At 44.7% G+C, this 12521-nt stretch overlaps 1 protein-coding gene across 7 annotated transcripts in view; it reads left to right on the forward strand.

The window, feature by feature from the left end:
- Nucleotides 1-12521, forward strand: part of Epb41l4b (erythrocyte membrane protein band 4.1 like 4B) — a 151496-nt gene that overhangs the window by 47890 nt on the left and 91085 nt on the right. For 6 of the 7 annotated variants that reach the window (XM_052717805.1, XM_052717804.1, XM_052717807.1 and 3 more), the window contains exons 3-5: nt 8243-8285; nt 9266-9344; nt 11269-11313. In XM_052717805.1, the coding sequence (XP_052573765.1) occupies nt 8243-8285; nt 9266-9344; nt 11269-11313 (167 nt within the window). The remainder of the gene's footprint in view (nt 1-8242; nt 8286-9265; nt 9345-11268; nt 11314-12521) is intronic. The other variant, XM_052717809.1, reaches the window with a different exon arrangement.

The following is a 12521-nucleotide window of genomic DNA, read 5'->3' on the forward strand; positions in this document are numbered from 1 at the left end:
CACATGCGGTGGTTCCTAACCACTTATAACTCCAGTTCTAGAGGATCCTCTTCTGGTCTGTGGTACACCATGGGTACACATAATGTGTACACATATCATGTGCTACACATAATATATGCAAGCACTCACCATACACATAAAAGAAAAGTTAAATAGATCTTTCTGATTAACTCCTGAGATTTAATGACTTCCTCTTCTTTATTTGGGAGTGAGGCACATACCCGCTAGTGGCCATCCTAGAAGAGGCATTTGTAGTTTTTTTTCCCTGTGGTAGAAAGCCTTTAACAAAATACTTGATTCAGGATACTTTATAAAGGCAACGGGTTTATTTATTGCACGGTCTTAGACACTGAAAGTCCAATATGGGGTGGTTCTATCTGCATGGCTTCTCAAAGAGGGAAACGGTTGCATGCAGAAAAGGCCATGGGTATGGGGTGGTCTTGCTTTAGTTATAACGACACAGAATTGATTCAGTCCCCAGGAACTTAACCCAGAGAAGGTGGGACTCTGTAACCTAATTTCTTCCCACCAGGCTCTACCCCTTAAAGGTTCTGGTACCTCAACTCCACCACACTGAAGACCAAGCCTCCAACACATAAGCCTTGGGAGCAAACTTTATCCAGACCATAGTAGCCTCTTTGCTCTGGCTGGGTAGGGTTGGAGTGGGGCACTGGGAAGGAATGATTCATTGGAGAGGACATATTGCCCTCCATTCAAGGCTCCCTCAATATTTCCACCCAGCCCCTGACATAAGCATCCGAGGGCTGGCAGTGGCGGGGCTTTGGGTACAGTTCTGTGTATACCAAGCTTATATCCCTAGCTCCTTGAAAAGAGCCAAGCCTGGTTTCCATGGTACCCTGCCCAGCCCTGAAGCAACTGTCAAATCCTGTTGGCATCGCCTATTTTTAGCAGTTGGAGCTGGGACCTCCTGTTTCCCTTTTCTGTGTCATATAGGAAGGCCACCCAGGGACCCCTCTGCAGATCTACACTTGGGATCAGCTTAGAGCAGAGATTGGGAGTGTGAGTTTATGTAACAAAGCTTTCTGCAGAGAGCTAGGGCCTCTGGCCTGCTCTCCGGCCTTTCTGCTACCTGGTCATGGTAGCTGCTATTGACTGAGTTCCCACTCTGATCTCACATTAATGACTTCTGCTCAGCATTCATAATCCATCTATGAAGCTGACCACAGAGCAGACTCATTTTCCAGGGGGATGAATCTAAGGCTCAGATAAATTAGAAACTTTGTAAACAATAAAGTGAGGATAAAGCCAGCATCCAAAATTTGATCTTACTCCAAAGTCCAGTACTTTCCACTGGACTATAGAGTTATTTGTTCTTCACACAGTAAATACACAAATGTGCTCTCTCACACACACGTATTCACACAGACACACATGGAAAGAGAACATTTGCTAACCTTGACTTAGGGCATTTCAGGGCCAAGCTCTTTGGTTGCAGACATATCTGGACATTGTACCTGCGTGGTGCATCTGGTCATGGAGACAGATGAAGTTTCCCATGGAATACAGTGTGGTCAGTCCTCCAGCAGGAGGTGGCCAGGCTCACAGAGGAGAGAGTACCTGAGCATCAGATAGCACAAGAGGAGGAATAGGCATTCATGTGTCAACAGAATAGGAGAGGCGTTTTCTAAGCAGAGGGTAAACAGGGATTAGGGACAGGACTTGTAACAACAGTGTAGTTGGAAGTTTTCTCTGGCTCCCGCCAAGCCCCCGTAGTCCTGCGGCCCGCTTATAAAATAATCACCCAGAAGCTTATATTAATTAAAACTGCTTGGCCATTAGCTCAGGCTAACTGCTGACCAGCTCTTACACTTACACTCAGCCCATTTCTGTTAATCTGTGTATCATCACATGTTCCATGGCTTTATCTACGTGCCATTACATGCTGCTCCCTGGATGGCGGGCTAGCATCTCCTGACTCAGCCTTCCATTTCCCATAATTCTCCTTATCTGTTTATCCCACCTATATTTACTGCCTGACTACTGGCCAGTCAGCATTTTATTTATCAACCAATCAGAGCAACACATTCACAGCATACAAAAAGACATTCCCCATCACAATGGTCTTCACAGGAGCTGCCTCCCATCCTATCCAAAGGGCAAGTGCTGTATAGGACATGTGTAGCCCTGGAGTCTCCTTCACTGGCCTCTTCCCAACAGGAATAGGGCCTTTTTAATGGCAGTACGTTCTGCAGTATGAGAGCCAGGAAAGACAGTTTTGGCCTTTCCTTCCAAACAGTCCATGTGTTGTTTTTCTGTTCTTTCCGGCTTTGAATCTGGCAGGTGAGAGGCAGGTCTGTGCAGCAGAGTTAACACACAGTTGTGCTGGCTGCTGGAGATGCTGCAGGGCCCCTGGCTTCATGCTGCCCATGTCTCAGAAGGTCATTACAAGTACCTGTGCCAACACTACTGCACCTCAGTACACTTTGGAGCAGGGCTGGGGCTGTAGCCCAGGGGTAAAGAATTTTCTCAACATGTAGAAGGCCCTGGATTTGAGCCCTACCACTTGCCAAAAAAAAAAAAAAAAAAAAAAAAAAAAAAAAGAAAGAAAGAAAGAAAGAAAGAAAGAAAGAAAGAAAGAAGAAATGGTTGTGTTTAAATGTGATCTGCAGGTAATGTGTGACTATTGCAGACAATCAGACAGAACCTGTCCTTCTAACTGTTGAAATGGGTTGATCCCATAGACATATTGGGGAGCAGCACATGTTGAGAAAGATGAAAGAAGGGGTAAGGGAGAGACTTACTTGTGACCACACACCAGAAAGTTGCAAAGCAGGAAAGGAACTCTGCCCTGCCTCCATCTGTGGTAGAGCAGAGAAGTGTCCTATGGGCTGAGGGAGTGCCACAGGCTTCCGGGAGCCCATCCCTGAGTATCAGCAGTGAGGAGCGGGTGCACATGTGCAGAGAGCAGTGCTTAGTGGAAAGCCATTGCGGGGAGACTCCGGCTCATCCCCAGGGAAACCTCAAGTCACCACTGTGAGTCTGAGGGGCTCCACTCCGGATGAAGAGGAAGGGTGACCCCTCCTGCATGTAGGTAGAGATGGTACTTAGCACCCATTTGGAATGTGATGGGCCTTGAGTTGGGGACATTGACACTAACAACAGTGGGTTTGAATCTCATCATGGCCTCTTTATTCCCTTATCCCCACCCTGTCCCCAGCCCTGAATCAGATTTGGATAGTGAATCCCTAGTGTTCTTTCCCTCCCTTCTGTCTTCATCCTGGATATGATTTCCTCTTCAGATCCCTCTGGTTCCAGTATCAAGGCAAACTAGATACTCCTTATAAGCCAAGGAAATTTCTAGCTACTAGACCATTAGTCCCGTTGCTCAGCCTGCATGGCAGAATATTAACTAGACCATGAGTCCTGTCGCTCAGCCTTCATGGCGGGGTACTAGATTATGAGTCCCATTGCTCAGCCTTCATGGCGGGGTACTAGATTATGAGTCCCATTGCTCAGCCTTCATGGTAGGGTACTAGACCATGAGTCCCGTCGCTCAGCCTTCATGGCGGGGGTACTAGATTATGAGTTCCATTGCTCAGCCTTCATGGTGGGGTACTAGACCATGAGTCCCGTTGCTCAGCTTTCATGGCGGGGTACTAGATTATGAGTCCCATTGCTCAGCCTTCATAGTGGGATACTAGATTATGAGTCTCATTGCTCAGCCTTCATAGTGGGGTACTAGAGTCCCATTGCTCAGCCTTCATGGAGGGGTACTAGACCATGAGCCCCATCACTCAGCCTTCATGGCAAAGGCTCCATGAACAGAGATTTTAGACTCTCTTTAACCTCTGAGCTTCAGTGCTTCCCCTGAGGACTCGGAGCATTAAATTCTACGGCCAGCCTATGCTGGTCGTATTTTCAGACTGATGCTGTAGTAGAACAGATGGGCTCTGCCTGGATCACGTCCCACATCTTGATTTATGGACAGGGCTTTGCCAGATGGACTAGCATGACAGGTTCAGACAAGAAATCACCTTGCTAACAACCGCTAGAGAGTTGAGTTCAGTGTCTTGCCATTTGAACTCAGAAATGCATCAGTCCGCCTGCGGTGACTGGTTTAATGGTCTGTGGAGGCGCTCAGGGGCTGTCTGCCTTCCCCTTCACTGATGGTGGTCTGCTTTATTTAGCTAAGATGCAGGTGAACACACCTGACAGGTCTTGCTGCTTCTGGATACAGCTCTCAAGCTGACATGGGATATAATTCTAAATGCCAGGTCTGGCTTTTGTGGCCTTGGTATTCGAGTCACAGGGTGTGGGGTTCTTGGGAGACACAGTGATCAGCAGTTGGTAAGCCTTTGCAGTGGTGAAGAAAACCAGGTCGTTTTGAGCTGGTTGGACACAAGATAAGCTTTGTCATCTCTGCTTCAGAATCATGATAGGTTTCTTGTTGCCTCTAATGGAGCTACCAACTCCTCCTGTTCTGAAAATCCCCATGGGTCTGGGAGCTTCAGAATAATGATAATCACTTTTGATTCTTTTCTTGGCTTCAAAAGCCCCCAAATATTTCGTGGCCTCTGTCTTGGCAAGCCTTGCTTTAGATACAAAGGATGAAGCCCCATAAAGATAGATAAAGGGACCCCCATTAGCAGTGTGGCCCCAGGGCAGAGCTGATTGCTGCCCTTAAGAGCATCTGGCATCCATCTGCCCTTATGTTAGCCCCGGCTGTGGACATTTGGCCATTTCACCTCTTGGGCTGGCCCATAAACCCTAGAATTGTTTGAGATTTTATAGACCTCACATAGAGCTGTGGACATTTTAAGATCCATAGGGCATCTTCCTGTAGAGGAGGCTGTGGAAGACTGAGTAGTAAATATTGAACAGGCCCACTAGGCACATCTGTGAAATGGATGCTTTGCAAGCGTGACTGATGGGTCTTGGGTGACTCCTGGGTACCAACGTCCTTATTTTAGTTCTTCCATTATTATATTGTGCAATCAGTTTCCTTCAGGCCAAGGAAACCACACAAGTTGAACTTGGATGGAGAGGACAGTGGAAGGAGAGGGAAGGTGGTTTTGAACTTGGTCTACTCAGAATAATGGTAAGGAGACCTGAGAGAGGAAGGAAGAGTGGGTTTCTTTAAGCTGTGAGGGTCTGGAGCTGCCTCGACCAGAAGGCTGGCTGCAGGACTCTCTGTGCCTGGGAATGGTGAATTCATTTAAGCACAGGTTTGGTCAGACATTAGCATGGTACTTGGCAGGAGCATAAATATGCTCTGTCCTCTCTGTGTCTATCCTTCCCAGAATGAGATTAGGGGTTTTCAGCATGCTTAAGGCAGTGGTGAGGTCTGATTCTTGTCCTGCAAATTCCTAATCAAAACTGCCTAGCACAGAGCCGAGGATATAGCATCTTCGTTAGCGTGCTTACCCTGGATGCACACGCAGTCTGGGTGTGGTGGTGCATACCTCCATTTCCAGAACTCAGGAGGTAGAAGAAAGGTGATCAGAAGTTCATGGTCATCCTTGGCTACATAGAAAGCTTGAGACCAGGCTGGCATACATGAGATTCTGTCTCAAGAAACAGAACAAGTGTGTCTAGTAGGCAAACAATGAATAAATACAAAATGGACAACCAGCCCCTCCAATTAATAATCTCATTAAAATAAAGGACTGTTCAGAAAAGCAAAAGAAAACGGCATTCATATTATTGTCATCCCTCCCCACCCCACCCCCAAATCCCCAACAAATCTTTCTGGACAGATCTTGAGAGAAAATAATAATTCTCTATAAACAGGATCCTACCTGATTTAGTTTTCTACCTTAACATTGTGCTGTGGCTCTCTTGTCACATCAGTAAATATCAGCCTACATCCTTTTAAAATAGTATTGCATTATACAGATGAGCCATTTTTGAATCCGTCTTTGTTGATGGACATTTAGGTCATTGCCAATTCAAAGCTATTAACAATGAGATGTAGCATCCCAGCCATGTGCCTTTGAGATAGGCATCCTGCTGTGGTGATCCGGTTTCATTACCCAGCCTAGGCAGTGTGGAGATGACAAAGGCCGACACCCTCCTCTCCTTAGCACTGCCCGCGCGCTAATTGTATTCTAATTCATCTGTTATGTGCTTTTTTGTGTTTCCACCTCCCCCTCCTCCTACACAGTCCTCTCAGGCTTTGTGGTTAGGTGTGGAATACACTGTGCTCATTCAGCCCCGCCCTTTCTCATTAGTAACATGTGCATGGTGTAGATTGCTTCTGCAAGTCCCTGGCAGTCAGCAGAATTAGCCTCTGGTTCAGAACAGCTGGAGAGAAACCTACTTTGCCTGTTTCATTCCAGTTCTTTTTATAACAGTGAAGTTCCGGTCGGTGTGCATTGAGTTTACTTAACAGTGATGGTGAACATGTCTAATGCCCCCCCCCCTTTAAAAAACAATTTATACTTTGGGCTTGGGGAGTTGGCTAAGCAGTTAAGAGCACTGGCTGACATTCCAGAGGATTCAATACCCCGCACCCACATGGCAGCTCACAGCCATCTGTAACCTCAGTTCTGGGGGGCCAATGCCCGCGTCTAGCCTCATGGTGTACACATGGTGCGGACTTGTGTGCACCGTGCAAGCAGAATGCCCGTACATATAAAATAAAATTCGTTTGAAAGTCACACTTAATATTTCTCAGTCTAATAAGAACATGCTGAGTACCACACCTGGAACCTCTTACAGGAAACACAGAAGCCATCAGCCACATGGTCCCTCGCCATTAGGGTTTGATCTGAGAGACTCAGAGTACAGCCAAGCCAGCTCCTGACTCGTGATAGTTCACCTTTATGATGGTACGAGATTGATAAGCAGCCAGTGGAGACCAGACTTCAGGTTTTGATTTTTGACTTCTCCTGGGTTGTTGATTGGTAGTACTGTTCTGTCGTGAGATCCCAGGCACAACCAGGCAGTCATAGTTACTGCATAAATGAATAACATTCCATGGTCTGCTGTGTAGCCAAGCAGGATGCATGGACCAGAGGGATAAAATGCATTTTTAATTCACAATGTTCTCTCTTTAGGATGGGCTTATCTGGATGTTATACCTCGATGGGATTCTCGTATGTAGCTTTCTGGAGAAGTTAAGCTGCTGAGCATACGTCAGCAATCTTGACATAAATGTTTATATGAGAGAAGTGGCTTTGTAAACTCCTTAGGCAGATAACACTGAAGTGGGTTTTATGGTAAATGTGAGGAGCAGTTGAAATGCCCTCACTGGCCACGGTGGAGCCATCTGCCTCTCTTTCTCTCAGTGGTGGAGGCCAGGGGTGTAAAAGAGTAAAGGGTCCTGATCTCAGAGTTGAGGGAGTCAGAACCCAAGGCTGATGTCTAATCAGAGCTTAGCATGGGAGTTGGTACTCTCTGCTAGATTAGTGGAGACCAGAGTTACCAGACACGATCAGCAGCATGATGTATCATCAGTAGTGTCAGCCGCCCAGAATTTTTAGAAGGGACTTTACAGATCAAATTTTTAGGGGTTATAGAACTTCCTGAACTCTGTTTAAAAGCTTAGGGAAAGTTTGGCTGTAAGAAAAATGCACTTACATAGACAAGCAAATTACTCGTTTTTCTGTTTACATGTGTGGTTCCTGTGTGTGTGTGTGTGTGTGTGTGTGTGTGTGTGTGTGTGTGTGCATGTTTGCATGTGTGTGGGCACATATGGAGGGTTGATATTGCTTTACCACCTCATTCATTGAGGCAGGGTCTCCCAATCAAACCCAGAGCTCACTGATACTGCTAATCTCATCAGGTAGCTTACTCTGGGAAGCCTCTCTCTGCCTTCCTAAACTGGAATTACAGGCAACCACTACACACCTGCTTGGCTTTTACGTAGGTTCTGGGGATCCAAACTCCTACCCCTAGAGCAAGTACTTCAAATGTTTGTTTATTTTTATTTTATGTATATGGGTGTTTTGCTTGAGTATGTATGTCATGCACCATATAAGTACAGTGCTCACAGAGGTCAGAAGAGGGTGTTGAATCCCCTGGAATTGGATTTACAGATGGTTGTGAGCCACCATGTGGGTGCTAGGAAATGTAGCCAGTGTTCTTAACTACTGAGCCACCTCTCTGGGGTGAGCAAAGAATTTTTAATACCATATCTAGTGGTTTGCAGATCTCCAGTTAGGAATCCAAGGTCTGACTCAGTCTCAGGTCTTTGTGAGGGGAGTCACCCAGGTTTGTAGAGGAGGGGAGGTTGAGGGGCACATGCTTAGTTCCTAAAGAAACCTCTTCTTTCTTTCAGCACTGGCTGGATCATTCGAAACCCATAAAGAAACAGATGAAAGGTAAGGCATAGACCCCCATCTACTCATGTCTCTTTCTCTCGTTCTTTCTTTTCTTCTTTCTTTCTTTCTTTCTTTTTTTGAAACGTGTCAGTGAACTCTTTTGTCAAGATTTTTGAGATCTTTTGATTTGTAAATAGATCCGATGTTAAATGGATGATTTTTACTCCTTTAAACTGGCCAGAGAGTGGAGCTTTAAGACTGAATGAGTGTTTTGGGTAGATCTTGAACCCCCTCTGTGCTCCCATTTCACACCAGACACCCCTGCCAATGAAAACTGACTAATGTACTATTCAGAAACCTGACACCCACTTTATTCACTTCCAAGTAAGTTTCAAAGCAGATTCAGAATGGAGAGTAGGAAGCAGGAAGGCTCCAGCTCATTCCTCACAGGTGTAGTAACTATATTTTTCTAATGCTGCTTATGCTTAGATCATTTGGAAATTACATTCTCTTAAAAATACCTTAAGATATTTTTACTGTGTTTTGACTCGGCAGAACACTTTGCCTCCAGCCCACTTTGTACTTTGTAAAACATGGGTGCCAGTTTGGAGTAATCCCATCAGAGGATTACAAAATGCCAGCTCTTTTACCCACCCAGATCCTCAGGGGTTTCTGCCAGAGTGAAGTTCCCAGCTAAGCCATCCTGGTCAACCTAGAAGTTTGGTTCCATTTTTCAAGCTCCAGATGGAGCAGTGAGCCTGCTGTCTGTCTTTGTGATGTGTTTCCTTTTTTTTTTTTAGATTTATTTATTTATTATGTATACAGTGTTCTGTCTGCATGTCTGCCTGCAGGCCAGAAGAGGGCACTAGATTTCATTACAGATGGCTGTGAGCCACCATGTGGTTGCTGGGAATTGAACTCAGGACCTTTGGAAGAACAGCCAGTGTTCTTAACCTCTGAGCCATCTCTCCAGCCCCGATGTGTTTCCTTTTGTCTGATGGGAGACAAACAACTTTACCTTTCTGTCTCCAAATGTTTAGTTGGACCTGCCTATGCTTTGCACTTTCGAGTCAAATACTATTCTTCAGAACCAAACAACCTTCGAGAGGAATTTACAAGGTAGGCCATCACACAGGTGATTCTGTCCAGGAGATTTGCCTCAGCCAGATTTTGGGGGGAGGGGAGTCTTTTCAGTCGAAGACTGGATTCCTTTTTAGTTCTCTGTGTTTCTAAGCAAAAGTTCCTAGCACTTTCCCCAGGCTTCTCTATTTGATAATTTTCATAGGAATCTAATTAGATGGATTTTTCTTGGATCTTGGGAAAATGAAGGGTTCATCTATGGCATTTTGCCTTTGTCTCCATTACAAAAAAACAGGAGATATTGGGAGAAGGTTTCTTAGTCAAGAATAGCTTTTTTTTTTTTTTTTTTTTTTTTTTTTTTTTTTTTTTTGTGTTGCAAAACAATTCTGATTGTTCAAAATCTTCATACCACAGATTTTGTTAGGCCCCTCTTATAGCTCTCAGCCCCACCAGATGTTTTTATGTTGTAAGTGCCTTTGTTTATCCCTTGAATTTCCGAAGCAATATAGAAGAAAAAAAAGAATATAAATAGGAATTGGAGTTTGGAGCTTCCTTTCCGTTCGTGGAATGCTTTGTCGAGTTCTTGATATCACCAGAGTGTCCTTGTCACTGGCTTTGTGTGTGATGCAGTGTAGTAGTGACTTGTACATTGATGAACGGTCTACAACTTGGAGAGGACCACCTAAGTGGCATTTGAAAAGCTATCACTAGTGCCCATGACAAGGGCCTTAGGGGCTTCTTCCGTTGGGTTTCCCTATGAGAATCAGAACTTTTGGCCACATGGACACCATGTGCAAATAACACATGTCTGTGTCCTAAATGTCAGAAGTGGAAGTTCAGTTCTAGTTAAGGACCTATGTGGAAGCAGAAACCTTCTGGAATGAGGTAGAACCTTTAGCCTCCCTGCCCACTTTGACTGCTGGGTCATCCAAAGTATATGGCCTTTCTACAGGAAAGGACTGCCCACTTGGCTCCCAAGGGTCAACTCATGAAGGAACTTCAGTGTTTCTCTTTGGAGGTCCTTGTGAAATGTGTTGTCCCTCGCTGTCATGAAAGCTAGTCGTTTTTAACCCAGGTGTGTGAATCAAAAACTCTAGGAAGTTTTTGGATAAATGAGGTTCCTGGGGACCACTCTGGAGTGTAGGATTCTGACTCCATAGGCCTGGAGTAGAGTGTGGGAGGCTTTGGTTGGTACAGAGTGATTCTGGTGCCCACATCTTCCTGGAAAGGAAAGGCTTTTTACTTTAGACTAAGACATTTATTTTTTAGCGTGGTAAGCCCTGCTTAGGTTTTTTTTTTTTTTTTGCTACTTTCCTTCTTGTTTCTTATTATCCCTGTAATTATCTGTGGTGTAATTCTAGGATTTTTTGTGTGTGTGTGTGTGTGTGTGTGTGTGTGTGTGTGTGTGTGTGTGTATGTGTGTTTTGCATGGTTTGCATGTGTGTTTGGTTGGTTTGTTTTAAAGACAGTAGGCAGTTTAACTGCCCCAGGAAGAAAAGCCTCAAGTGGTTTCCAGCAGACGCTACAGTCAGCTGCAGACTCTTTGAGAGAGTACTGGAATCTGCTAGGTGTAGCTGGCCAAGTGCCGGCTCAGTGGTTCCATCCTGGCCATTTTCTTGGGTGCACTGCTTGCCTGTGTGTGAGTTCCGTGTGCCTGTTGGGCTAGTTTCTCCTGCACCAAAGCCATCCTGCAAGTCACATCAGACCGCTTGGTATTGCATTCATGCTCCATCCTACAAGTGTCTTGCAAAATCCCCATATACATTTTCCTGCCCAGTGAGACCTTGGTTGCTTTTCCACAGGCTCAGAAGGAGGCTCCCACCTCCTCATTTGTTGGGACTCCCTTTTGACAGTGCAGAACGCCAGGGCATGTGCAGGGGGATTTGCGATGGGAGGCTGGGGATTGGAGGCGGCTGGGAAAGGCAAGGGTTCCCCTCTGTTGACTTTTGTATATGTTTGTCAGGTACCTGTTTGTTTTACAACTCAGGCATGACATTCTTTCTGGAAAGTAAGTATGTTTTTGTTCTCTTAACCCAGCATAGAGCATAGTATGCCTCAGTAACTCACTGTTTCAACTCTTTTACGCTTTGTCCTCTTTACCAAATTCAAAAAGAGTGCACCAGGTCTTGTCATGTGAGTCAGATACTTGCACTGCTGTCATTTTTGTCCTGGTGTAAAATGACTTCTATATGGCTTGGAGCATTTCCAAGAGCATTGACTTTCTTGAATGATATGTATTTGGGAACCACTTTCTTGCTGTCACATCACTGCCCCATTCATACTGGCTTCTTTTGTATTTGCAAGCAGCACACATTGTTAACATGTATACATGTACAAGCATTTGTGCAGTTTAAAAAGTCTCACCCTTTTACTGAAGCAGTGTCAAGAGGTCCTTATCTGACTGCTAAGAAGAGTGGTAGATCCCTCCTCTCACTTCCTGTCCCATCTTAACAGTGTTATTTAAACTCAAGGTATTGGGCTTATAGTGATCATTAACAAACATCATGTTATCACAAAACAGCATTGTGTGGTTGGTTTTGAGGGAGTGTTAATAGAGAAAGAAGGCTGACAAACTGACTTGGCAGGTGAAGACTCTTGCCCCCAAGCCAAATGACCTGAGTTCGATCCCCAGGACCTGAAAGTTGTCCTCTGACCTCCATACACATGCTGTGTGGCATGTACAGTCCCCCCTAACATCTGATCAAGTGTACACACAAACACACACACACACACACACACACACACACACAATCATCTATATATGAATAAATAAATATAAATATAAAATTAGTTTTCATCATTTTCCATTAAGAGTTATTGAATATTTTCTGTTACATTAAAAAAAAAAAAAACCCGAGGTTGTGTTAAGACTAAGAAGCAGTACCTGATGTTACCAATAGGAATATGTTCTGATTTTGAATGTAATCTGAAGGAAGTTTAATGGGTGATTTCTGCCATTTGTGGTGGTCCACACATCTAATCACAGAGCTGGGGAGACAGAGGCAGGTGGGTCTCAGTGAGTTTGAGGCCAGCTTGGTCTACCTAGTGAGTTCCAGGACAGGCCAGAGCTACATAGTAAGACCCTATTTCAAACAACAAAACCAAGTATAAATCAATTCTATAAATAAAAATGTAAATGTAATATATAGATAAAATGTAATTTCCGTGTTTGCAAATTCTTGATAGAAAATGCCCTCTAAAAATTTCAGTGTCAGG

This window comes from Peromyscus californicus, unplaced genomic scaffold, assembly GCF_007827085.1.
Source record: "Peromyscus californicus insignis strain IS unplaced genomic scaffold, ASM782708v3 Scaffold_5__1_contigs__length_169319896, whole genome shotgun sequence".
Taxonomy (NCBI): Eukaryota; Metazoa; Chordata; class Mammalia; order Rodentia; family Cricetidae; genus Peromyscus; species Peromyscus californicus.